The sequence below is a fragment of the Monopterus albus genome, unplaced genomic scaffold (genome assembly GCF_001952655.1).
Source record: "Monopterus albus unplaced genomic scaffold, M_albus_1.0 scaffold371.1, whole genome shotgun sequence".
Lineage (NCBI taxonomy): Eukaryota > Metazoa > Chordata > Actinopteri > Synbranchiformes > Synbranchidae > Monopterus > Monopterus albus.
The window spans coordinates 202,285-228,958 of NW_018128251.1; the positions used below are offsets into that span (position 1 = coordinate 202,285).

Here is a 26,674-nt window from a genome sequence, read left to right on the forward strand (position 1 = left end):
AGCTGAACTAAACAATTTAATGGTTTACACACTCACCCTCTATTGCACGATCCTCAATATTTTCATAGGTCATAGAGGCTGTCATCGCCAGAGTATAACCCCTGACACAGGACGTGATATCAGAGACACTGAGGGGCAGGGCACTCCGGTTCTCCTTGTTAATGAGTCCAGGCATGGTGCAGGTTTAGGATTCTGATTTGTTGTCACATGTGGAGAAAAAAGAAGAGAAGAAGAAAACATCAAATAATCAGAATCGGCTTTATTCAGAATCAGCTAACAAAAGCTGTGAAACATCAAGTAAAGAAAACCTTTGTGCAGTAACACCTGTCATCTTCCCCCGGTTTGCTGTCTGTCTCTAACTGCCAACTACCAAATGAAGGCAAAGAACAAACAAACTAACTCAACATTTTCTTACAAAATGCTGCAATTAGTAGGACATAGGTGAGTTCATTGTGACCTTACATTTTTACCACCAAAATCTAATTTGTTCATATTTGAGTCCAGGTGAATGTTTGTGCCAAATTTGATCAGATTGGCAGCACTGACCTCAAACAAACTGTGGATCAGACCGACACAATGTTCAGCACCATTTTTTTCCTCATAGAGCTAGTTCAGCTCAGCCATATTCCCATGAGCCTAGTGGTAAAGTGCAGTGAAGGAAGCACCGTGATTTGGGCTGCTTTGTTGCCTCTAGGGCTGGACAGCTGCTACTGTGGAGAGGAAAATGAATTCCCAAGTTTATCAGGGAATCCGACAGGATAATGTCAGAGTGGCTGTCCACCTGCTGAGGCTCAGTAGACGTTGATGCAGCAGCACAGTAACCCAAAACAGTGAAGTGAATTTATTACTGAATGGCTTCAAAACAAGAAAATCAGCCATATGGAATGTCCCAGCTCTCGACCCAGCAGAGATGTTGTGGAATGAGCTCACAGAGCAACCTGGGAATCTGTCTGTGCTGAAACAGCTTTGTGAGAAAGAATGGTCCAAAATTCCTCCTGAACGTTGTGCAGGTCTGATCCAGAGCTACAGGGCTCACCTGCAATGCTGTAAAAGGAGCTTCAACCCATTATTTAAATCCAAGGGTTCACTTACTTTTTCTAACAGCTCTGTGAATAATGGGTGCATTCAATAAAGACATGATGAAGCTAATACTATACAAACATTTATAAAAATGAGTGTTTGTGTGGTATTAGCTTCATCATCATTATCATCAGCCTTTACTTAATCAGGGAAAAACCAGTTGAAAGCAAGCTCTCATTTTCAGTGGGTCCCTGACATACAATTAACACCATCAAAACAATAATAAATCAATCAAATAACATTAAAACGATAAAAAATACACATAAAATCAACAGTATCATCATATTACAAACACAGTAACCAGATCACCTGTTACACAGACTGCTATATAAAAGCAGTTTAAATTGAGAATATGGAATCAGAGCAGCTGGTTTTGCCTTTGTCTGCAAACTATTCCATTTTTGTGTGGGCATAGTTACAGAAGGACACAAAGCTAAGTTTGTCTGTTGGTGAAGACATTTTATGATCAGTTCGTGTAGAAAATCAGTTCAATCCAAATAGTTCACTTACTTTTTCTAGGCAGTGTTGTTCTTTTGGCTGAATTTTGGTATCAGTTGTCAAGATTCAGCAAAAAAAATATTATATTTCATAAGACTAAGCTGTGTTTTTTAAAATGTTTAACACAGTTTATTCATGTGTTCATTTATTTTATAAATACTTATTTAATTTTGAAGACTTCAAAGGCCTTTCCTTCTAATTTGTTACCCAGCAATAACATCAAACGCACAGCATCGTCTCATTACACTCCCCAAAATTAGATGGAAGCTACAATCTAGGTGCCAGTTTAGTGCAGCAGGTTTTACATGTAGACTATTCCAACCTCAGTGACCTTCTACCAGGTCAATATGATGTAAAACCAAGGAGCCTTTGGCAGGGTGACACATGTACAGTACTTTAAGCATTTGAGATAAAGGTCACCGCAACACACCAGTAATGTAATGGGAGAGAAAAACAGTATTCAGTGTGAGTGCTAATATATAATAAAGTGATCCTGTGCTTTTGGGCTGTGCTTCATTGTTAATGTTGTGTCCTGGTTATGTGCTGTCAAGGGTTTGTGTCTGCTGCATGACCAGAGCCCCTAGCGCAGGCTTGATGGGAAGTGTCATGACGAAAGCAATTTCCATAGAGACAGCTCTGCTTGTTTGCCTGCCTGGCCGCAGACTGAGCAGTAGCATCTCTAAAGTGTGCCTATATTTGCAATACTGTGATCGATTGCAATGAAAACACCAGGGGATGGCTGCCCTTCACACAAGCCACTATAATATTCACTTAGAAATGTTCAAACTGGTCTCCACAAACACTTCACACTCACAGTCTCACTGCATAAGAAGTCTTTCAGACTCAGTAACAAATCCAATCCATCTTTCTAACAGCCAAAGTGAGGTTTTAGGCACCACATGGATATTTATGGCAAGGAAAAGGTCAGATGCAATCAGACAGCTGTGTTGTCTGTCTTAACAGTGCCATCGTGTGTTCAGTCAACCACAGATTGAGAAGCAAGCAAAAAGGCATCCATCCCTTTGTCCCTCTGAGGAAACAGTCTCCTCTTACAGGTGAATGATCAAAGAATCAATAAAAGAAAATTCACTCCACTTAGCAAAAGGCACCATGAGCAATGCAATACAGATACTGAACGTCTCCAAATATTTGCAATTAATGTGAATTTAATGAAATATGTTGTGCAAACGATTACATTAATTCAAATTGTAAATAAGTTGTGCTTAAAAGAAAATCCAGCTGCACGGAAGGTGTTTGTTTTAGGGTGTACTTTTCTTCACAGCTTATAATAATTGGTCTTAAAAGTGAAAGTCCCAGGATGCTTCTCTCCTGGTTTGCTCAGTCATATGAATCACTCTACCTACCTCTGGGGTTTACTGAAACACTACCAAATCAACCACAGCCACGACCACTGCCAACTCTTTACATTTTCTAGCAGCATTGCCACACTTCCCTGCGCCCATTAGTGTCAAAACACAGAGTAGATGCTAACCACCTGTTGAAACAATGTCTGTTTATTGTTTTGCAGTGAAAATCAAGATGCATCGCTGGCAGTTTTAATCATCATCTAACTGACTGACCTTTTTAAAATTTAGAACAAGTGACATGGATGTCTAATATGAGCGCCAACACAGAACCACACTGCGACATTTAAATGCATCTGATCATAGCATCTGCCTCATAATCTTACCTTTCATTTGTGTCAACTGGGTATGCAGCAAGGATCTCTCTCTCTCTCTCTCTCTCTCTCCGTCAGAAGTCCACTTATCATGAAAGATATCCTCCTCCTCTTCAACCTCACTCAGCTTCCCTTTTTTGTCCTCTCTCTGTGGCGTAGAGGGAATAGGAGTGCTGCCACAGGTGGCAGAAACTACTGATGCAGCAGCCACATTGTGAAACATTCAACGCAAAGCAAGGGAAGGCAGGTAGGAGTTGCTGCAGATGTACAATCAAGCACTGCAACATGTGGTTACAGAAACGGTTTCATTTATTTTGCTCCTCCTCCTCCTCCTCCTCCTCCCTGTAGATGCTGGAGTTGGAGGGTTTTGAGAGAGCAAAAGGGAGAGAGAGATGGAGGGAGTGTTGAGACAGAGGGTCCAGTCCTTCTAATAAACATTCCCCCTTCCCATCCCTTACGCATTCAAAACATCAGCACCACCCTCTCACTCCAGCCCTGCCTGAATGGATGATAACAGGAACCCTTCAGGTATCATTTTTAAAAGGGCTCTGTGTAAATGACATGTGCTGCAACATCAGTAGAATGAAAAAATGGCTAGGAGGAACAGATGGGTGGGAGAGGGAGCACATCTTTCTCACATCGCCTATGATCTGTCTCTTCCTCTCTCCAGTGTGACTGGAAAGCCCTTAATGTTTTAAATCGGGGGTATCTGGCTGTCTCTGTGTTTCGGGATCACTCAGTATAATCCATCTGTTTTTCTGTGACATTACCATGACAATCTGTGTCATATTGGTACAGTCAGAAAACACAGACCGTGTCTCTCTGTGTGTGTGCGCTTGAGTTGGTGTGTTGGCTGAAATTCAGCATCCGCCTCTAAACTGAATTAACCTGCAGCCAATAAAACTCGGTCTGTCTACCCCCACCCCCGCCCGCCTCTGGTGCTTCCCTCTCACTGTCATATCTATTTCTCAACCTTTTTAACATCAACACACTCGCTCATGTTCTTGCTTCCTCACAATCATATGGTAAGAGAGTTTACAGTAAATCCCACATATGGCTTTAGTAACAAAGAGTGACATTAGGGACTGAACTAGGGCAGCAGCTAATATGTCCTGTAGATTAGCATCTCCTTTAATCTTTTGGTCTATACAATTCCTGAAAATACTGTAGAGACAAGTGCTCCATATTAATTCCTAAAAATCAAGGTAATTGAATAAAAATGCTTGTTTTCCCTGACTAACATATTCAGTGTACCATCACACAAGACAAGTCTGAGTAATGTAAAATGTTATGCTCTGTATTAAGTCCTAAAACATTAAACTCTTGACCCTCAGTACCAGCTGATTTATTTAGAATAAACCTACAACTTTGCCCCCAAAATCTATCTTCATAATGTGTTGAAGCCTCTACACACCATAGTTCCACTGCTGAGATCTTCTCAGGACTGTTATATCCAACCAAACAGGCCTATTCAGTTTTACTATCATGACAAAAACCATCAAGACAAACTGGCCAAGATGGAAACAGCTAATGTTGCAACTGCAAATCCATTTTAATGTAAAAGAATGGCTGAATCAAATAACTGATAGAGTCTGACAGAGCAGTGAACAGCAGTCTGTTTATGGTCAGACAACATGGACACCGTCTCCTCCCAGCAGCCCACAGCTTTAGATTATGAACCAGAAACTCAGCAGAGAGGACATCTGAATCACACTGAGCCTGAAAATTCATTCCTTGATCTAGACTGTGTAGATTCATGACTGCTTCCAGCACCGAGAGCGATGGCGACCGTGGTTATTTGCGCTCTCTTGTGTTTGTTGTTTTTTTTTTGTTTTCTTGGTCTTTTGCAACTTATCCCGGATTACTTTTACCAAAGAAGAACTGTTACATATTGGACAACTCACACCAAATTACCTTCCTCAGATTTTTGTGAACCAAGAATGCTGTATGGACTTTCTGATCGGAGGAGCAGCAGCAATATACGGGACTTGGAAAAAACCCAGCCAGCGTGGAATAAAATCTGTTAGAATACATTTAAAGTCTCTTTTTGGCACACATTTTGTCAAGTTAAACATTGGATTAGATAAACTGGGCTTTTTTCCCCAAATATAAACAGCACTTTGTATCTTTGCTGTTATAAAGATTATTACCAGCCAGATTTTGGTTTCCAAAACCAGACAAGGATCCCTCTGGTTTTGTGAATCAGCTGACATGGTATGCTGTTATGATCCTACTAAGAGATGCATGTACAATTGACATGTTTAAGGGGTAGATTTGAGACAGAGCCAGCTGTGACTATCACAGTTCAAGATGAGGATGCACAGAGTAGACCTGACTGGATAAAGGTGGATGAAACTCAGTTAATGCGTTGTGCCCTTAGACTGGGAATAGTGGAGGGACAAGAAGCAGCACACCTCTCACTTCCACTCATCTGTATTTGAGCTTTAGATTTTTAGACTGGAAACCTACATCTCTTGTTAGTGAACACTGAGTTTCACGACCATACTTGTGGTGACTAGATCTTTTCCCCTTCTTTATTTATTGATGCCCAACCTTAGGAAACTGAAGCTGGAGAAATCAACCTGCTGACGCAAACGGGACCATGAGGAGGCTGCTACAGACATCCACACCAACCTCTTTGGTCCTCAGAGTTGAGACAGACTTGATCTTGAAGGGACTGTTTCTGCTGAAGCTCAGTCAGCTTTACGTCAGTCCACCTCTGCCTTGGATGAGATGACGGCAATTACTGAACTGTAACCTTTCCTCTGGACGAAAAAAAAATGCTACTGAACGGTGAACAAATATGTTTAGAATCTTATTTACCTCATTAGCATCCTTAAATTCATCATCAGGCTCTGCCTTGATTCTACATACACATGAAGTTGTGCTGTGACATGTTGTAAGCCTGTCTTGATAAGTGTAGTTGTGCTGTTTTCTAAATCATCACTGCCCAAATAACTATTTTACTTTAGGGTTAAATATCTGAGTTGTCTCACTCTGCCAAGTTTCAAGGGGAGACTTGCTCTTCAACTAGACTGGGGAGGGAGAGTTTTGTGTTTCATATGCTTATTAGATTTTCCAGACATGGGAGGCCTCCCAGCAGAGGAATGTATCCTACCCCTGTAAAGTATTATCGCTGATGTAGGGATACGTTTAGCAGGTTCATACATAGATGGGATTGTTGTCAGACCTCTGCACGGTAGCTGCATTACCATCCGGGTGTGTGTTTTGGGAGGGAGGAAGCCTGACAGAGACAGACAACTCAGATGACGAAATAAGCTCAGAGACACTCACTTTGAGTGTATTTGCCTTATTTTCTATGATAAGAATGACAGGAGTGATGACTATAAAAAACTATCCACTCCATAGAGACAGCTCTGCTTGTTTGCCTGCCTGGCCGCAGACTGAGCAGTAGCATCTCTAAAGTGTGCCTATATTTGCAATACTGTGATCGATTGCAATGAAAACACCAGGGGATGGCTGCCCTTCACACAAGCCACTATAATATTCACTTAGAAATGTTCAAACTGGTCTCCACAAACACTTCACACTCACAGTCTCACTGCATAAGAAGTCTTTCAGACTCAGTAACAAATCCAATCCATCTTTCTAACAGCCAAAGTGAGGTTTTAGGCACCACATGGATATTTATGGCAAGGAAAAGGTCAGATGCAATCAGACAGCTGTGTTGTCTGTCTTAACAGTGCCATCATGTGTTCAGTCAACCACAGATTGAGAAGCAAGCAAAAAGGCATCCATCCCTTTGTCCCTCTGAGGAAACAGTCTCCTCTTACAGGTGAATGATCAAAGAATCAATAAAAGAAAATTCACTCCACTTAGCAAAAGGCACCATGAGCAATGCAATACAGATACTGAACGTCTCCAAATATTTGCAATTAATGTGAATTTAATGAAATATGTTGTGCAAACGATTACATTAATTCAAATTGTAAATAAGTTGTGCTTAAAAGAAAATCCAGCTGCACGGAAGGTGTTTGTTTTAGGGTGTACTTTTCTTCACAGCTTATAATAATTGGTCTTAAAAGTGAAAGTCCCAGGATGCTTCTCTCCTGGTTTGCTCAGTCATATGAATCACTCTACCTACCTCTGGGGTTTACTGAAACACTACCAAATCAACCACAGCCACGACCACTGCCAACTCTTTACATTTTCTAGCAGCATTGCCACACTTCCCTGCGCCCATTAGTGTCAAAACACAGAGTAGATGCTAACCACCTGTTGAAACAATGTCTGTTTATTGTTTTGCAGTGAAAATCAAGATGCATCGCTGGCAGTTTTAATCATCATCTAACTGACTGACCTTTTTAAAATTTAGAACAAGTGACATGGATGTCTAATATGAGCGCCAACACAGAACCACACTGCGACATTTAAATGCATCTGATCATAGCATCTGCCTCATAATCTTACCTTTCATTTGTGTCAACTGGGTAAGGGTTGACAGTGAGGTCAGTGTTTCAGATTCTGGAGTCAAAAGTTGTTGTTCAGGATTCTTCTCTTCAGCATCAAGTACAGCGCACGTTGTTTCACTTTATAAGCTTGTGTCTTTTTCTGATAAGTGACCAAACTCCCTTCAAAAATCCAGCAGATTAGTTTTGCTTTTATAAGAACAAACATGACATTCAATATACTGTATAACTCAAACTGCACTAACTTAAACATAACATCTTCTGGTTAAGTCGTAGCAGTGATACATTAAGTTGGGTTTACTAAGTTTATGCTGCTACTAGCTGTCATTCTGCTTCTTTGGCCATGTGTAACATTGACTTGTATACAAAGTCCCCAAACTCCTTCAGAAAAATCTGGTAGAGTATGTCTGTTAGAAACAAACATGCATCATCAAACTCATTTCTTGAATGTTAACTTCTCCTGGTAATTTTTCCTTAAGTAGAAAGACCTTGTTACCAAATATAATCTTCAACATTAGGTTCCTGCTGCTTTGTCTTCTGTTTGTGGCTGAAAATCAATCTTAATGTGTGCTTGTATTTCCATACAAGACATCATAGACTGATATGTTACTCTTACCTTAATGTTTTTAAAAACCCGTGGAGCTACCAGTGTGCAGAGCTTCAGATGGTACCCCCAGGAGCCATCGGCCTTTAAAACCTCAAGAGTCATGGTGTTAAGTGACCATAGAATTCTGAGTTTTTTCAGGCTCCAGGCATTACAGGTGATGTTGCAGTAATTAAACCAAAAACAATGAAAAAGCGAAAGGCAACAGTTAAGGGAGCACAATGTCATCTTTGATCACACATTAAATACAGAGTCAAAAGAACAGCAAAAAGACAATTGATAAATTGGAGATAAGTTCTCCAGTTTTTGGTGAATGCTTCCATACAATCTAAACCTTTTGTGTGATTAAAAACAATAGTGGTCACAGTATAGTAGACTACTTTGTTAATTTTACTTTTGAGTTTTTCTTTTTGTAAATGCATCTCGGATGCCATCTGTCAGATGCTATTTTCGGGTATTTTCTGCTAAAATATGAGCAGCTGGATGAAGCAGCTGTTTGGCTATGCAAGGTTAGAAAAAAAGCTTGTGTGCACTATAGATGCATAAAGCTAGATACCAGATTGAAACATGCCACCCATTCTGTGCAATTAAAGTTGCTCACCTGCCACATTTATCCAGGTCCTTGGTGCCAGAAGTCCAGAAAAGCTTCTTTTTTTTGTATGTATATGTAGTATATATTCTACATATACATGTGCATCATAGCCAGAATATACATCCACTTTGCTATAACAGATTATGGTATGTGATTTATATCACAGTCACAAGGAAAGGAGCTTCACCAATATATGTATTGTGAATTTAACTGATATCTGACACATGCAAAAACTACCAACCAGAAAAAGTATAGGCAAAACTGATGTTGGAGCAATAAAGTTAAATGTTTAAAAGAAGAGATGTCACGTTCAGTAGTTTTTCAAAAAGGTAACAGCTGATGAATTAGCTACTTGTAAACTCACGTAATAAACTACAGACTGGAGAGCAATATGTTTATTTGTCAAACTATTGCTGTTACATGCAGAAATGTCTCACTGATTCGCTAATGCTAGTGTAGAAATAAAGCCAAATAAAGGTGGTGATTATTAAATGTTCCCTTTTTTTTTTGAGAAGTTTATATATATTTTTTAGTTGTTCTGGATAATACAAATGTCAGAATCAGAATTTTTTCTTACAAATTTGTTTACAAGACATACATACTATCATTTTGAAATACCCAGATACGATTGGTTTATGTAGAATAGTTTTTGTCTTAGGTAAATAAACTTAAATGAGTTTTTTTTTTATAATGTTATAGTTTGGTCGTTTTTTACTACTTTTTCTAAGTAACTTTAGTTTACCAAACTACATTTCTCTCTAGAATCGCTTTGCCATAGTTTAACTCCCCCCCCCCCCAATAAATAACACCGTTGATTAGCACTTCGGTTGATTCTGGAGGCGCGAGCCCTAAACTTTCGACACTTGTGGTGCCTGTGAAAGCAGCGTCAGCAGTTCAGCTCCAAACAGCGGTATCTGACCTCATAAAAGTTTTAACGGTGTTAATTTAACCCAAAATGTCCGAAGACTCGTGGGCGCTTTCAGTCGATAACCAAGAGGCTTCAACACCGGCCATGCAGGTAAGTTTTAACGATGACCAACAGACACAAAGCTAACGAGCTGCTCGTTGTGTGGTAGGTTAGCTTAACCTGCCACCTAGCTGCTTTGCTTTGTGCTTGTTGACATACGTTAGTCTTTCGCTCGCTCTTGAATAATAATGTGAAACTGTTTTCTCTGACTAGATGGACTTCTCAAAGAAAGTGGATCGGATGCGTGGTCTACGTAAACCGCCAACCGACTTAAACAGTAGGTTAAGCTAATCTTCCAAACATCTCTGCTAACTAGTTTTACCGCTCGCTAATGCTGATTTTCCCTCCACCTGCAGGCAACATTTGGCTGGAGAAGGATGAAAGTGAGGACTGGCGAGGCGACACCGACAAAGTGAACCTGGCTGAGCAGTCCCTCTTGAACAAAATAATCCGCAGGTCTCTGGTGCGGAACCGAAACCAGGTGGAGGTTTTGCAGAGGGACCCCACCTCTCCCCTGTACTCTGTAAAGACCTTTGAGGAGCTCAGACTGTGAGTTTGCAAGAGAAAGCATTTGTGACAGTCACTTGGTCATTAACAGAGATCTGCCTCACAAGGCTCCTTCCAACATGTATACCTTTACACAAAAAGCTATACACATTACACCAACTAAATTACATTTATTCATGTGGATTAAATTCCAAAAGCTTCATCTCAAACTGTTTGTGTCAGAGTAAAAGTCAAGTGTTCCACCAGTTCTTACAGCAGCACATCAAATTCACATTTAATGTAGAAATCCAACAGAAAATGTCACACTGTGTCGAATTTTGGATTTTTGTCGCTTTCAGTTGAATAAGGCTATTTTTCTAGTCATATATTTTGTCATTGAAGATTTATTTTTTTAAATAGTGTTAAAATATCGCATTCACATGAACCTAGTGCCGTGCACTGTCACACCCCTAGTAACTATTTGATAAAATGTAAACAAAACGATAAACCTGCAGCTGCCATCACGGCACATTTGATGAGCCTGATGTGGATCTTCAACATGCTGTTTGCTACAGGGCTTCAGTTTACTGCTGTTCACTTCAGAAATCAGTATAATTCCTGTTATTTTGACTTGATGTTTATAGCAAACCCGAGCTGCTGAATGGAGTATACAGCATGGGTTTCAACAGACCGTCAAGGATCCAGGAGAACGCTTTGCCCATGATGTTGGCACAGCCGTGAGTTGCTTTTGACTCTTGTAGTAGTGCTGATCAATTTATCGATTAGTCAGTTCACTAAAGATTTATAGTCTGCAGTTTTGATATATTTAAGTTATCAAGGAAAAAGAATATTTGCTGGTTGAGGCTTCTCCACTGTGACGATGTGCTCATTTCTACATTTTAGTAATGAGAAAAATGAGGATCTTGGGAACTGCAATATGGAAAAGCAATCATGAGGGTCAAACTATCATGGGAATATTGCTTTTATTGCAGAGTTTCCACCCTCTGAGTGTTGTCTAGTTCTTTATTGATTCCTGATCAGCTTTCTGTGTGGGGGCGAGTGCATACCTAGTTCCTCATTATGAAACACAAGACCCTGATATTTGTTTTTTTTTAGTCCAGAGATCTCCACAGCTGATTCCCATTCTGTGCTTGATTCCCTTCCCTATTGTAAAGCTATGCTTTCACAGTAGCTCTACCTACACTGTGTAATTGATGATCAAACTCAGTTGCACAATTTGGCTTTAGTGGATAAAAGTGGCTCCTTTATGTCACTTCTAGCAAATGACTAAAATACACATTCATGCTTTACAGACTTAGCAGTCAAGACTGGTTAAGAACATGGATCTAACAGTAAGCTGTAACTGAAGTTGTTGTACATTAATAATGGAAAATGTTAAAATAAAAAAAATGGCATGATGTAAATGTGCTTGTTATGAATTCATCTGATAAAGTATATTATTTTGTCCAACTCCAAACCCCACAAATAATAAGTTTACTAAAATGCAAGATCTTAAAAATCAGCATATCCTCCCCTTTGAGACTCTGGACCTACAGAATAATACAGAATTATTTATTTCTGAAAAATTACTAAAATGTCTAACTTTCTGTTGGTCAACCCATTGTCTCAGCCGTACAGCAGACTGTACTACTCTCTTTTTAGTGCCATACACGTAACCGCAGTAGGTTTGCCTGTGGTTTACTCACCTTTGTGTATTTTCTCTGGTTGCAGACCTCAAAATCTGATTGCCCAGTCACAGTCTGGCACAGGGAAAACGGCTGCTTTTTCTCTGGCTGTGCTCAGCCATGTAAATCCAGCCAATAAGTGGACGCAGGTAAGCATAACATGTAATCTACAGAGCCAGCTGGCTTTCAGATTCAGTTCTCGACTGAAATGAAATCACCATTTAAAAACTGGTTCTTTCAGTGCCTGTGCATCGCACCCACATACGAACTCGCTCTGCAGATCGGTCAAGTAATTGAGCAAATGGGGAAATTTTGTCCAGATGTGAAACTGTCCTATGCCATTCGAGGCAACAGAAGTAAGAAAATGCTGTTACGTTTAATTACCTCTGATGGAATTGGCAGCAAAATGACATTTCAAGTGGTAGCCAGTCTTGGATATGTTTTGCTTTGTTTAGTGCAGCGAGGTGTCAAGGTGCAGGAGCAGATTGTCATTGGAACACCAGGCACAGTCCTCGACTGGTGCACCAAGCTCAAGGCCATTGACCCCAAGAAGATTACAATGTTTGTGCTGGATGAGGCTGATGTGATGATTGGCACACAGGGTCATCGGGACCAGAGCATTCGTATCCATAGGTGCGCTTCTTTCAGAGAAACCTAGCAATGCTCATGGACAATATGACAGTTTTAAATCGTGTTGTTGAATAAGCTTATCTTGTAATTTGTGACAGTATTTTCCTCCTCCTCCTCATGCTGATGCAGACAGTTGTCACAGGACTGTCAGATGCTCCTTTTCTCTGCAACCTTTGAGGACTCTGTGTGGAGCTTTGCAGAGCAAGTGGTTCCTGACCCCAATATCATCAGGCTGAAGCGTGAAGAGGAGACACTGGACACAATCAAGCAGTTCTATGTGCTCTGCAAGGATAAGGAGGACAAGTTCGTGGCACTCTGTAATCTATACGGGAGCCTTACCGTTGCACAGGCCATGATCTTCTGCCGTGTAAGTCAGCTGTAACCCTTAAGAATTACAGACGTTTCCTTCTCCAAAAGTAAAGCTGTAAAATGTTGCTAGATATTGCTAATGCCAACATGCTTACATTGACAATGCTGACTACTGATCTTTACCCTGTTCACCATCTTACATAAAGCATGTTAACATTTGCTGATTAGCACTAAACAGCACGACTGAGGCTACAGTTTTACAGGTCAGTTTAAATGTTTCAAATTTAGAGGAGGATTTGTAAGTAACATACTTCCTTGAGTTGCCTTTTTCTTGATAACAGGTACATGTGTCCTAATATTTCAACTGACAGCATAAGTTGAGCTCGAAGGTCCAGAAGCCCCATCGCACTGTTCATGTTGGCATTTAAAAAAAGGTCATGCTGTTTTCTGCATTGGTTCGCTTATTCGGGTTAATATATTTGTAACATTAGTGTGTATGAAAATTCAGCTTTTTTTCCTCAGAATATATTACAGTAGTTTTATGCTAGATGCACTACATCAGCGCAAAAGAGAGCTTCACTCATGACGAACTGTGTCGATACAGGACTATGTCCACACTATTGATGAGCCACACAGGGTCATGAAGACTGCATACCTGTCAGTTATTTTTCCTTTTGGAAAACAGTAAGCATAACATCACTGTACATTTTTCATCCAAAACCATTAGTCTGCTTCTCTATCAGTGGTCATCTCTTCCAAAACTAAAACTAAATGCATGTCAGACACCGCGCCTTAGCAATATTCATTAAAGAGCCTTGAACACACAGTAACAGTGTGAGCTGACCGTAAATCTAGCAGCAGTTATTTGTGCAGTTTCAGTGTAAAACCATTCACAGCTTTATCAGATCACTGGAGCCACTGGCTAAGTCTGCACTCAGAGCTAGTGGGCAGGTTTCCTTTCTTGGATGCTGTATATTGTAATTCATGCAGCTTTAGGGACTAAACAAGTGCATGTTGATGTACCCAGCGCCTTGGCATGCATCTCATTAATGTGCCTCTGTTACGACTTATTCATTTTTTTGTGTGCCCCCGCCCCAGACTCGCAAAATGGCTGCTTGGCTGTCTGCGCACCTGTCCGTGGAGGGCCACCAGGTGGCGTTGCTGAGTGGGGAAATGACAGTGGAGCAGAGAGCCACTGTCATCGAGCGCTTTAGGGAGGGCAAAGAGAAGGTGCTCGTAACCACAAATGTGTGCTCGAGAGGTGAGAGAGACAGATGAGTTGGATTTAAAGTAAACGTTGTTGGGAGGCGAGTATAAATATCCTAAACCTGTGTGTGCTTATAGGTATTGATGTGGAGCAGGTGTCACTTGTGGTGAACTTTGACATGCCTGTGGACATGGATGGGAACGCTGACAACGAGACATACCTTCATCGAATTGGCCGCACAGGACGCTTTGGCAGGAGAGGATTTGCAGTAAACATGGTTGACAGCAAACACAGCATGGATATCATTCATCAAATTGAGATGCATTTCAGTATGTTATGTTTCTTGGTTTGATCATGTCAGATTGAAAGTACTGGCATTCTTATTTGCTGTTTTCCTCCCTCTCTTCCCCTTACAGACCGAAGAATCACCATACTTGACACAAACAATCTTGAAGAAATGGACGAGAAGTTGGGCTGAATGCTTCGCTGCACTCACTGCTCATCAATAAAACAGGTAGACATGTGACTTTAGTTCTTTCAAGGGTTTGTTTGCGTTTTGTTCACGAGACTGTTGACTATGCCCAACCTTTTTAACAGCAGTAATTTGTGCCAAGGTTTCCCTTAGATTTTATTTGATACAGACAACTTTGATCCTTGAAGTAGGTCTTTAAGCTGCACTTCCCAGAGGATTTAAACTAACCTCTAGCTGTTAATGTAGCATATAAATTGTATATAGTGATAATACTAAAGCTGGTTTGCAGTGTTGTTCAATAATCTGGAGTGTAGAATTTAATGGGATAAGAATGTCTTATTTATAGATGTTTGCATGGTTTGACCAGGGTTGAGTTCAAATATAACATCCTTGTGTGACTTGAAGTGTGTTAAGGTCTAAAAATGCATGTTTCAGCTCAGTAGTTGGTTACCAGTATCCTCATTTAAATGTTGTTATAACAGACTGAAGTTGTTTCTCAGTTGTGTGTATAATAAAAAATATAAAGCCTGTTTATTGCATATGTTAGCTTGTTGGAAGGACATGGTTTGGCACCTTATCAGGGGAAACCATTATATTTGGTGTATCTGAACAAATGAATCAGTTCCTCAGAGCCTATAAACAAAAACATATTTCCTGAACATAGAATACATAACCTACTTGTCTGTGCACTTCTTTGAAATCAGGGAATTCCAGTGAACAGCTGAGTCTTGACTTCCAATTGAAAGACTTGACCAGCAAATTATAGTTTTACTTTCAGTCTTCATCATGAACACAGCTCTTATACATCCAGAAATCATTTACTGACTCGACTCAGTGTGAAAAACCGTTGGCTCAGGAGAGCGAGGGTTGTTTGGAATTAGCCTGTCTCATGTCATTTTGACTCAGCATGGAGGGAAAAATCAGTGGGTCTAAGACATTAAAGATGACTTCAGCCTGGAATGAAATGTTATTTATATCAGTGCTTTTTTTTTATTGTGACTTGTCAAAACGTGTTAAAGGTTTTCCTTAAGTTAAATGTAGATAGTTTACAATGTTTCTTAACTAGAATGACTCAACTGGTGCAAGTTTGTAAAGTTAAACATCAATGTCCAGATTGAATAGAACTATATACTGTATTTAAAATCAGGTTAGTAGCTGTAGTTTAGAAGTCAAGTGTAATCATTTCTCAAATTAACCTAGTGCCTCTGCATCCTAATGATTATTAGACATCACGATAAAGGGGAAGGATTGGAAAATTGAAACAAACCTAAGGAAACGCTGTTTGATGCTGTTATTCAGCAGGCCTATTGAAATGACAAGAATCTCTTTAAAATACATATATATTACACCAGACTCTTTTCTTAAATCAAAAACTGAAAGCTGATCTCTCGTATGAGTCCTTAATTTGCTCTTTTCCTGCCGTTGTGATTAACAGTGTAGAAAGAGAACATACATGTATTTTAAATGTCCTCATAGGCTAGCTGTGGTTATATAGACTATCTGGAGCAGTCTGAAACAGGTCAGCAAAGCAGGCTGCTGAGATCAACTGCAATGAATTGTACTAAAAGGTAAAAAAAAAAAAAAGTTTTAAAAAGCATGTGTATACTTAAAAATCACCCCCAAACATGCTTTAGAACAAAAGCACTCAACTTTGGATAATAAGCTAAGTTTGATATGGTTTTGTCCACAAAAGTCTTCTCATAAAATCATATAGACATCCACTAATGCAACCCTCTGAAGTCCCAGAATATATATCGTTCTGGGCACTGGTAAAAAAAAATCAAACAACTAGAAGGGGGGACTTTAAATGCCACCAGAGCCAAATGTGGACTGCAAAACAGAACTTTAAAATGATTTAAACCCTCTCCTGTTCCATCACACCGTCATTCTGAGAGATGCACAGCACTGATTTGTTCAAGATGCCACACTGGGCCAAGGTCAAATCCAGGTCTGTGAAGCTCCTGCGTGGTACATCCATAGTCTCAATGGAAACCTCTCCATACTTGGCTCCATACCTGCCCTCTGCACTGGTCCTGACCATCAGCAGAGTGTCTGTGGGCTCAAAGTGCTGTTGAAACCTCTTCCCACAAGGTGCTCGGATAGCTAGGAGCAAACTGCCACTGGCTTCTTTGGTCACTATTGGCCCTGGGTCTAGTGGCTCTGGACAGGCCCCGAGGTGCCTTTCTGCCTTCTTGCCCCCCTCAGAGCTGCTGGTCTGGGGATCTGGCTCCTCATGCCTCTGGCTTTGCTGCAGAACAGAGTCATCAGACAAGTGGAGCTTGGACAGGTTTTTATCCAGGCTTTTACCAGGCCTCACTTCTGACCGCCTCTTCCCTATGGACGGAAGGACCTTGTATTTGTTTAAGGGCTGTGGCGGGGCAGCAGGAGCGTGATGCGGCATGTGCAGAACTTGGTCCTGGCTCAGTTGGCTGGCCTGCCACACGATGGGCTGGGACTGGGAGCGGAAATGTCTGTCCGACCCGCTGTACACGGGAGACTCTGGAGACACAGGCGGCCTCTGGACGCTCTCTGTGTCACCCTCATAGAGACAGTTGTCGACAGCAGGTCTGCTTCGTCCTTTGGAGGACTTTGGTCTTGTTAAATACATGGATAGCCGGTTTTTGATGGTCTGACTTGCGTTAGAGTTCGTAATAGTCTGCCGTGGAACTTCCGAGTCGTTCTTGGCTGCAGCCCTTCGTAAAAAGAATAACAAATGTCTCCACTAGCTTAAAGACATGCATGGCTGGCGCTGTTGATACTGTTTTAGAAACCGTCTTGCTGTTCAAAAGTATATATGTATGCTAGTGTAACTAAATTACAAGTTCAGACGCTATAATATCGTTCGGTCGCTTTCCGCCCGGTTTTCCAGTTTAATTCAGTCTATACAGCGTCACCAGTTGCCCTGACAGTCAGGTTGCCAGGACAACGCCCTGTACTCACAGGTACCGAGCCCCCTGGTGTTGGAAGTACGAAACTGCAGCTATATTAATCAGTGGTGGTGGGTTTTCACTAACTGTAACACACTTCTCTCGAGTTTACTTTGCCGAACTCTTCACACACTTCTTTTACCAACATGCAACGCGGCACAAACGTTGATCTCACCTCTAAAATGCACATCACTGGTCCAGTCACACTGACGTTTGTTTCCCCAACAATAAAATGTTGATCTAAAAACCCTAACGGGTAGCACTACAATACTGCACAAGACTGTCTTTGAAGTATCGTTTCTGTATCAATAAAGAATTTCCAGGACACAGGAGTACTGCTACTAAAACCATGTGTGTTCTTACTGGGGGGGGCATGGACACATAAGCACTCCTCCATGGGAGGGGATATGACAAAACAATCCAATTCTAGGCAGCTAAGTGGATGGTTAAGAATAAAAGTGCTTTAATAAATATGTCAATAGATTAAAAAAAAACTCTTACTATTGCATATCAGCTCATTTGCCTTTCTCAGGGTGTGCTGACAGTGACTAGCTAATAACATGTTTTAATAAGCTACCCTACTGATAGAATTTGAATTTAGTGATGTATACATAATATACAGTAATTCACTGTAAAACTACAACATTCACTTCAAAAGAATTTAATGCTTGTACACTAGCTATACACACATTGTCATTTGTATATTTAATGAAAAAAATATACAGGGTGTTATAACTCTGAGTCCATTAATATGACCCAGTGTTTCAATATACAAAGTTTTTTTCACAAACTTATTCAGTGGAAGTCGTTTGTATTTGGTATGACCACTGCAGTGTGATGATTGTAGATCCACATCATTCCAGCACCTGTTTCAGGATATAAGAGTATGTTTAGTTTAGTTTTAGTTTCTGACATTTTTATCTTTGGTATTTTAAAAACTGCTGCTCTCACATTAAGGCTTCAGTTTACTAGTAGCCTTTTCTGTTTGTTTTATATAGAAGACCATTGTAAAATATTCAATATCTGGCATTAGAGAGCATTTCACACTCTAACAGGAGCAGAAATGCATTTATATTTGAAGAAAATATGGTAAGAACTTGAAAAGACAAACTAATGGGCCTATTATTACCTGATCTCCCTGATACATAAAAATCATCGATATCAGTTTTAAGTGGTCTAAATCTTCTAGATCAGGGGTTTTCAGCCAGTGGTCCACAGCCCCCTGATGCATTCAATAATGTAGCTTCACTGTGGGAATTACAAAACATTAACATATTTCAATTTATTAATTACTGTTAATGAATAATCAAATTCAGGTAAAAAAAATATCAAGGTGACTTTCAGGATTAAAATCAACAACAGTGGTCCTCAAGTTGCTTCTTAGTCACAGTGGTGGTCCCTGGGTCACTATCAGTCAAAAGCCTCTGTTGTAGATTGTTTGGTGCCTAAGCCATGTCAGAAAACAATTTTTAAAAACATCCTGGAAATCCCAGGACACTAGGTGCACAAATATGTCAACAAATACCTTGTCAAATATCCCAAATATTTAATTTACTATAGGGTAGAACAAAGACAAGCATCAAATAATCATATATGTGAACCTAAAACCATCAAATATTCTCAGAATAGTTGCTCATGGGTTTTCTTCTGATTGACTAATTGATCAACTAGCTGTTCCAGCTCTGCAGTAGTTCAAAATACTGTCCCCAAATACAAAGCATCAACTTGGGCATTTATGATAAATTATGAAAATACACAGCTGTCTGCAGGAGTCCAAAGGCTTCTTGGCTCCACTACAGCCCCCTTTGTGTATTAACATTAAAAATAATCAAAGGCTGAATTAAAGATGTCATTCAGAGGTGGATTATTATGAGCAAAAATGTGCATGCAGTATTGCAGTATATTGAAAACTGGCAATGCAGTAGTACATATTAGTGCCAGTGAAATTTAATTTGTGCCCAGCACTGTACAGATAATACACAACCCTGTAGTCAAACAGGAGTAGCAGGTAACAGCCCATTAGCAGGAACGGACTGTAAATATTTAATCATGTATATGTAATGTGACAAATATAGGCCTTCTTGCTCTATGGTAAGTCAAGCAGGTTATGTTGAGCGTACAGGTCCTCTGTGATCTGGTACACCTCAGAGATTAAAGGCAGAGCTTTTCCCAGTATGGCCACGACCTGCTCTGGGGGGCCTACATTCATCACTTCAAAGAAAGCAGGGCGCCCAGGCAGCATGTGGAACGCCATGCCCGCAGCCGTACGGACCATCCAAGTGTGGTACTTTGCAAGGGACTCGTTGTAGGCCTCTGCACACATGAAAGATGTTTTGCTGTCCTCAGTGCTGGTGCGGAGACGCTCCAGGAAGAGCTCCAGCCACCTCAGTGCGCGGTGGAGCCTCAGCAGAGTACGACAGCCTGACTCTGGATGGCTGCCTTGCTTCTTCTGGTCCACAAGTTTGTTCTCCAGCTCGTATTTTACCATGGACTGGATGGTGACATACTGAGACCCATGCTCACCATTCAGGAAGTTGACCAGGATCTGGATCTTACTGACAGCATCCTTAGAAATGAAGCCAAATACGGCCCCCAGGCTGTTCAGAAACCTGTTCAAGTGATACACACAAACAGTCTGTTAACATTTGTATGACATCTGTTACAGCTGAGTCGAGGCTGGACTAGCAACTGGGAAAAGCAGGCAACTAACCAGGGATCCCATAACCTTAAAGTCCCCACATTTAATCCATATTTATGTTTTTATCCTCAGAATCTGATGAATCACCAAATTGTTTGAAGTTTCCACCGCTCAAATACTGTATGAGCTATGACAGCTTCTTCCTCTTCCATCTAATGCCCTTGGTCTTGAAGAGGGCACCTGTGGCAAAATCCAGTTTAAAACTTTAATTAGTTTTTGTTTAAATTTGTTGCTTATTTGTTGTAAAGTTTTATCAAACTGCTTTAGCTTTTTTTCTGTCTCAAGTAATTAACAAGAAAGCTTTTTTAAAGTGATACGACTACTGTAAGGCTACAAGCAGCAACTGCTTTTATTATCACCAGGCCTGATAACTGTTTGGTGTATAAAATGTCAGAAAGCAACGAAAAATGCCCTCATTATTGTCTTAAACCCAAATGAACAAAATTGCTTTGTTTGTCAAAACAACAGTCAAAAATCCCAAAATGTCAACTTCACTAACAGAAATCTGGGAAAGATGCAAATATTTACATGTGAGAAGCTGATGCCAGTGTATTTTTGCTATTTAAGTCTATCATAAGTCTAATAAGTTACAAAAACTACTACCAGCTAATTTTCTGTCATTTGATTTATTTATCATCAATTGTCAGCGAGGTATGGTGAGAACAGCAGTTACTGAGACTACGTTCACACTGCAGGTCTTAATGCTCAGATCAGATTTTTTGCCGAAATCCGATTTTTTTGCGCTGTTGTTCACACTGTCATTTAAATGCGACTGCCATCTGTCTCAAGTGTGAACGGTATACGGCCCTGAAGTGACCCGCATGCACAGAAGAGGACGTGACGTCAGACGCAGTGTACTGTGTTTGCGGAAATAAAAATGGATGTGGCTCATGATAGCATGTGCGTAGCGATGTACCTGACAATTTGCAATCGAAATAAAGACATAATAATAAGAATATCAAGAAGAAGGAGAGCACAAATATTGCTTATGGCCTTTTGTGGAGTAGTGGCTGCTACCTCTGTACAGAGGAATGTGTGGGTGCGGAGTCGGAGCCAGGAGTGGTGGTATTCCGTGAGGGGCTTCACGAACACAGAATTCATTAATAATTTCCAAGTGAGGAGGGAAATGTTATCACCACATGAATCACCGTCTGAATCACCGTTGTCTGTCATTTTTTTATTACCCCTCGCCTCCTCCAGCGCAGAATTGTGACGTCTGTCGCATTTCAATGACATAAAAATCGCATGAAATGCGACCTGGCCGTTCAGACTGAAGTCGCATTGCAAAAGATCGGATACGTATCCAATTTAGGGCCACATATGAAAGTGGCCTGGATCGGATTTGAAAAAATTGGATTTGTGCTGTTCACACTGCCATAAGGAAATCAGATATGGGTCGCATTTGGGCAAAAAGATCGGATTTGAGTCACTTCAGCCTGCAGTGTGAACGTGGTCTGAGAGAGAGAGAGAGAGGAACAAATCCCCATCCCGACACATTCATGTATGACAGAACTGTAATGTAGATGGGCACATAAAAGACTAAAGCACTCATCTCTTTTGTTCTGTCCTGAACAATGAACCTTTAATGTGAACATCTAATTTATGGACTTTTACTCTTTTTCACATATTTATTGTTTCAATATGCTCTGCCACTTTATATTTGTGTATTTTAACCAGGGTTCATGTCCTGTAGTAGAATTTGGATATCTAATTCAAGTCGTGGATATTGCCTCCAGTCCTTTCCACATATTGTTTTCATATTTATTGTTTCGATGTTTTCCAATATGCTGTATTTGTGGTCATCATTTAGGAGGAGTGAACACTCTGGTAGGGACACATGTCTGTTCTGTGTAATGTACAGCGGCTTCAAAGACTATTCAGGCACCTTCTCTTTTAGCACACTACATTGCCACACCTGGCTGTGTTCTTCACATCGCTGTTGTGATGAAAGGTGAACCCCAGTCCCAGGTCAATGCACTCTGGGGCAGGTTTTCTTCAAAGACCTCTGCATTTATTCTTCCCTCAGCTCTGACCAGTTTCCCTGTCTCCCTGCTGCTGAGAAGCACAAGCGTGATGCTGCCGACACCATGCTTCAACATAGGGACAGTATTAACCAGGTGATGAGCAGACACAGTGCTTGGAGTTCTGCCCAGAGAGTTAAATTTTGGTCTCATCAGACCAGAGAATCTTCATCCACGTGTTCTCAGAGCCCTTTAAATGACAAACTCCTGCCTTGTACGCAAAGAGTCTTCTGTCTAGCCTACCTACCATATGAAGCCCTGAGCGATGGAGAGCTGCTGAGATTGACATCCTTCCAGCAGGTTCTCTCATCTCTGCAGAGGACTTCTGAAATTCTGTCAGAGGGACTGTTGGGTTCTTGGTCATGTCCGTGACCAAACCTCTTTGTGCCCAGCTATGCGGTTTGGCTGGATGGCCAACTCTAGGTTCCAAGCTTACTCAGTTTCACAATTATTTTGGCATCTGACTATAGTTTGGAATGCCACAGATTAATGCCTGAATATATTTGTTAATGAGATTTAGGGTTTAGATTTTTAATACATTTGTTTTCACTTTGTCATTATGTTTTTTTTTTTTTTTTTTTTTTTTTTTTTTAGTTTGGACTGACTCAACTAGACATTTTAGCTCGTTTGTTTTTTTGGCGCCAGGGAAAATACTGACAGTCATGTATAGTGTGCCGTCAGTATGGGTCCAACAACAATTTTAGGAAGTTAACCGAGTGTGGTACATTACAGTATAGTCATGATATAATTACATACAAAATATTATTAGTTCACAGAGGAGAGGTTACTGAAGTCCAACACAGGCCCAAAGACTTGACCCTAAATCACTTACTTTACAAGACCACGCCACCCAGCGACGTAGTGTTCAAGGTAGACTTCTTTGTTTTCCGACAGACACAACTTGAAAGTGTCAAGCACCTCCAGTAAGCAGAATTTTTGGTCTTCTGAAGCCATGGTATTGGCGACAAACACGAATGAATTAGCTAATGTATTTAACGGCTATCAACAAACCAGAGGTCGCCACAGACGTAAACACTTCAGTAAACACACACCGATAACAGACTACCTGTAAGAAAACTTAAATAATTCAGGAACAAGTAATCATCTCCTTTCATCCGTTTGACAAGTTACTGTTGATATAATCTACCCCTACTGCGCAGACTCGAGCCGGAAAACACCGGAAACTGGAAACGTACATTCAAAATAAAAGCCTGGTAGCAGGAGCAGGTCGGGGGTTTATTGAATTAGCTTATAGGGATCAAATGTACGTGTGTTCAAATTGCTTACCACAGTATATTGGCTACTGTGAGATAAATTTGACCATGGGACATTTATACAAATCGCATCTGTTTTGGCATTTGGACACCTGGAAAAGGCAAATATTTCTAGAAAATGCTGAAGCTGAACAGCCTATTGCATGTGCAAACACTGTAACATTGTAAGCAGTCTTTAAATTTCACGGGCATGTTGGAATATTGCATGGGCCTTGCAATGTAATATGAAGAATTTAAAGCAGCTGAATTTGATGCACTGAAAGGGTTGGAAGTAGCATATGAGGCGAAAACTATTGATCAGTTGGAGTGTAAACTGTGAAAGTTTAAACATTGAGCAGTGCTACAAGTGGCTTAAGAGTGAGAGCTGAAAACAAGTGAACTGTCAGCTGAATTTTAAGAGATGAAAGTCATTTGATATCTCAGCCGTGACAGCCACCTAAAGAAAAGGGGATGAAAACCGGTAGGCTAATGCCAGTTGAACTGTACCAGATCAAAGAAACTGAAAATACTAATACTGGCGAAATCTCCTTTTTAAGGTAAGAGATTTCAATTTAGGCTATGTTTAATTAGCATATTTAATATAAACTGATCTTACTCTTTGTAAAATAATTTGTGGAGTCACGAAAAGAGGTTTTATTTTGAAGGTGCTAACCGGAAGGTTTCTCTGTTTGATACTGCTAGTGAAACTGTGCAAGAAGTGGTCCGTATGTAACTATACCAAACGGAGACAATACATATTTATTTGTCAATAAGGCTTGTTCATAGGAAGCACTCAGACCGCCCGGTATTCAGGTTCTACGTGTGTTTTTATATAAAAAAGCGGCTGCCCTGATGAGAAGACATGCCTGAAATAAAAGTAACCCCACTGGGTGAGTAATGTTGCAGTGGCTAGGTAGCATCTGCTAAGCTAATTCTGTCAAAAACTACATTTGAACGCGTATGTAGACAGCTTTCACGTTATGTTTACGGCTTTTGAAAAGTACTAACTTGCGCATTTTCCATTATCGTGGTATAAAACATACTGTAAGATTAACCCCTCGCTGTTTGTTTGCTCCGGAATGGCTAAATCAGTTTACTTTACTACTTTTTCTCAAGCAACTTCACTTTACCTCTCCAAGGTGCTGGACAGGATGTCGGCCGCAGCTGCATCCTTGTCTCAATTGGAGGCAAAAACCTCATGCTCGACTGTGGGATGCACATGGGATACAATGATGATGTAAGTAACGTAGTTTATTTATCAAAGGAGGGTAATAACTGGATTTCTTTCATTGATTTGCTTTTATTTTGTCATAGTTTAACCACCCACATGTAACACACTTCTCCAAAGATTCATAAAATGCAGAAACAGCGAATATAAAATGATATGGTATAACATAAACCGGACTGAAAAACATGGGATAAAACCACTAAATGTTGGCCTGGGCCATGAAAACACTTCTAAGACTGCTGTACCTCTTCTACATTACTGTCTTCAGTGAAAGTTGCGACATGCAGATTAATTATAACAGATACTGTCTTACCTATTATACAATCTGTACATTCACACAGAGCTTCTCCTTACATTTCCATAAGTGAATTTTCTTTAAAAACATATAATTGCTGATGAAAGTAAGCATTAGTTGCAGCCCTGCTTGAAAAAAGTATCTAATTCCAAAGATTAATCCCTCTTGTCTCTTCTTTAATGGCATCCCCAGTGTCTTTAGCTAAGCCCATGCAAAGGTCTTGTTACAAAAGGGTTTTAAATACACCGTACTGAAAACCTTTTTCTAAATCTTCAGTTCATATTGTGATTCTCATAAATTGTGGACCTAGTCAAGAGGATAACTTACAGTACAGTCCCTATTGAACGCAAGTCTGTATTATCATTCCAGAGACGTTTCCCAGACTTTTCTTACATAACCCAGAATGGACGTTTGACTGATTTTTTGGACTGTGTGATCATCAGGTTTGTTGTCCATATAGCTGCAGTATATTATACCAGTTCGTTTTCATTCATATCTATACAACTAAATAAGTCTCACATGGCTACACATGCTCCTTTCTCAGCCATTTCCATTTGGATCACTGTGGAGCTCTGCCTTACATGAGTGAGATGGTAGGCTACGATGGGCCCATCTACATGACCCATCCCACCAAGGCTATCTGTCCCATTTTGCTAGAAGACTTCCGGAAGATCACTGTTGACAAAAAGGGAGAAACCAATTTCTTCACCTCACAGATGATCAAGGACTGCATGAAGAAAGTGATACCTCTGAACCTTCACCAAACCGTCCAGGTGCATTGCTGATCTAATTTATTCATGTGTCCAGATATCCATCTGTCAGTCATTTCTGCACCAGCTGCTCATGTCTTCTGATGGCAAATCATTTTGTTTATGTTGTGCTGCTGGCAGGTGGATGACGAGCTGGAGATCAAGGCGTACTATGCAGGTCATGTCCTAGGAGCTGCTATGGTGCAGATCAAAGTGGGATCAGAGTCTGTGGTCTATACTGTGAGTAAAAACAAGTCTGCCTTGTGTCAGAGTCATTGAATCTGATGACTAAGATCTCAGAATAATGTAGGTTTTTTTTTTTTAGGGAGACTATAACATGACACCAGACAGGCATTTAGGGTAAGTGGCATATACTGCATTTAACGATTATCTGCTGGAGTATGTCTACATACTGTAGTCTTTTCATCTCTGTTTTACTCATTGGTAGAGCTGCATGGATCGATAAGTGCCGTCCAGACATCCTCATCTCAGAGTCCACGTATGCCACCACTATCCGTGACTCAAAGAGATGCAGAGAGAGGGACTTTTTGAAGAAAGTGCATGAATCCATAGAAAGGGGAGGAAAGGTAAAGGTTAGATGTATACTGCAACTACAGGTGCAGTTTTAAGTGTTCTTCCTTTTTGATTTTGATTGGTTTGATTTATTCTTTCAAGCATGTAAAGACAGTTGATATGTCAACACACATAATTTTACACATATCCAACAAATGCTAATCCATTATCAATTTGCTTATACCTAGTACATGCTTGAATGGAGTAGGAAGAAGTCAGACTTATCCAGTCCTACCCCATGACATCATCTTACCATCATTGGTTTGCAAGCAGTAAATAATTCTCTTCTACA

General features: G+C 40.4%; 5 protein-coding genes across 10 annotated transcripts in view; 2 read left to right on the plus strand and 3 right to left on the minus strand.

The window, feature by feature from the left end:
* Nucleotides 1–10,251, minus strand: part of vwa5b1 (von Willebrand factor A domain containing 5B1) — a 34,300-nt gene extending 24,049 nt beyond the window's left edge. For 2 of the 5 annotated variants that reach the window (XM_020585568.1, XM_020585564.1), the window contains exons 1-2: nt 3,269–3,557; nt 37–192 (exon numbers count right to left, since the gene is read on the minus strand). In XM_020585568.1, the coding sequence (XP_020441224.1) occupies nt 37–175 (139 nt within the window). In that variant the 5' untranslated portion in view covers nt 176–192; nt 3,269–3,557. Of the gene's footprint in view, nt 1–36; nt 193–2,942; nt 2,971–3,268; nt 3,558–8,891; nt 8,983–10,171 lie in introns of those variants that run through there. The other 3 variants (XM_020585565.1, XM_020585567.1, XM_020585566.1) reach the window with 3 other exon arrangements.
* Nucleotides 9,682–15,168, plus strand: ddx19a (DEAD-box helicase 19a). The gene is made up of 11 exons (XM_020585569.1): nt 9,682–9,900; nt 10,063–10,126; nt 10,206–10,398; nt 10,980–11,072; nt 12,067–12,169; nt 12,262–12,376; nt 12,476–12,653; nt 12,780–13,017; nt 14,058–14,220; nt 14,304–14,495; nt 14,583–15,168. The coding sequence occupies exons 1-11, from the start codon at nt 9,838–9,840 to the stop codon at nt 14,642–14,644; spliced, it is 1,464 nt and encodes a 487-aa protein (XP_020441225.1). The 5' UTR covers nt 9,682–9,837; the 3' UTR covers nt 14,645–15,168.
* A 92-nt stretch (nt 15,169–15,260) lies between these two features.
* Nucleotides 15,261–17,878, minus strand: ubxn10 (UBX domain protein 10). Its single transcript, XM_020585570.1, has one exon. It carries the CDS (start codon nt 17,244–17,246, stop codon nt 16,494–16,496), a length of 753 nt encoding a protein of 250 aa, XP_020441226.1. The 5' UTR covers nt 17,247–17,878; the 3' UTR covers nt 15,261–16,493.
* Nucleotides 17,879–18,098: 220 nt separating this feature from the next.
* cptp (ceramide-1-phosphate transfer protein) lies at nt 18,099–23,436 on the minus strand. 2 transcript variants are annotated; one of them, XR_002273586.1, is made up of 3 exons: nt 23,117–23,436; nt 18,695–20,174; nt 18,099–18,431 (listed from the first exon to the last, which is right to left on the minus strand). XR_002273586.1 is itself a non-coding variant. In XM_020585578.1 (2 exons), the coding sequence occupies exons 1-2, from the start codon at nt 23,236–23,238 to the stop codon at nt 19,652–19,654; spliced, it is 645 nt and encodes a 214-aa protein (XP_020441234.1). In that variant the 5' UTR covers nt 23,239–23,436; the 3' UTR covers nt 18,099–19,651. The 2 variants fall into 2 exon arrangements, 1 of the variants encoding a protein (XP_020441234.1); XM_020585578.1 differs by having other exon boundaries at nt 18,099–20,174.
* Nucleotides 23,437–24,198: 762 nt separating this feature from the next.
* ints11 (integrator complex subunit 11) overlaps nt 24,199–26,674 on the plus strand; it is an 11,546-nt gene continuing 9,070 nt past the window's right edge. Inside the window, exons 1-7 of the mRNA XM_020585576.1 lie at nt 24,199–24,427; nt 24,677–24,774; nt 25,430–25,503; nt 25,605–25,833; nt 25,951–26,049; nt 26,135–26,169; nt 26,258–26,396. Coding sequence (XP_020441232.1) covers nt 24,400–24,427; nt 24,677–24,774; nt 25,430–25,503; nt 25,605–25,833; nt 25,951–26,049; nt 26,135–26,169; nt 26,258–26,396 — 702 coding nt within the window. The 5' untranslated portion in view covers nt 24,199–24,399. The remainder of the gene's footprint in view (nt 24,428–24,676; nt 24,775–25,429; nt 25,504–25,604; nt 25,834–25,950; nt 26,050–26,134; nt 26,170–26,257; nt 26,397–26,674) is intronic.

Excerpts from the sequence above, each read along its gene's own strand:
- ubxn10 (XM_020585570.1), bottom strand. The coding sequence starts at position 17,246 with ATGTATTTAACAAGACCAAAGTCCTCCAAAGGACGAAGCAGACCTGCT.
- cptp (XM_020585578.1), bottom strand. The coding sequence starts at position 23,238 with ATGGCTTCAGAAGACCAAAAATTCTGCTTACTGGAGGTGCTTGACACT. Across the intron at positions 20,175-23,116 it reads GGGTGGCGTGGTCTTGTAAA|GTTTCTGAACAGCCTGGGGG; the intron begins GTAAGTGATTTA and ends TCACTTGAACAG.
- ddx19a (XM_020585569.1), top strand. The coding sequence starts at position 9,838 with ATGTCCGAAGACTCGTGGGCGCTTTCAGTCGATAACCAAGAGGCTTCA. Across the intron at positions 12,654-12,779 it reads CAGAGCATTCGTATCCATAG|ACAGTTGTCACAGGACTGTC; the intron begins GTGCGCTTCTTT and ends ATGCTGATGCAG. Across the intron at positions 14,221-14,303 it reads CACAAATGTGTGCTCGAGAG|GTATTGATGTGGAGCAGGTG; the intron begins GTGAGAGAGACA and ends GTGTGCTTATAG.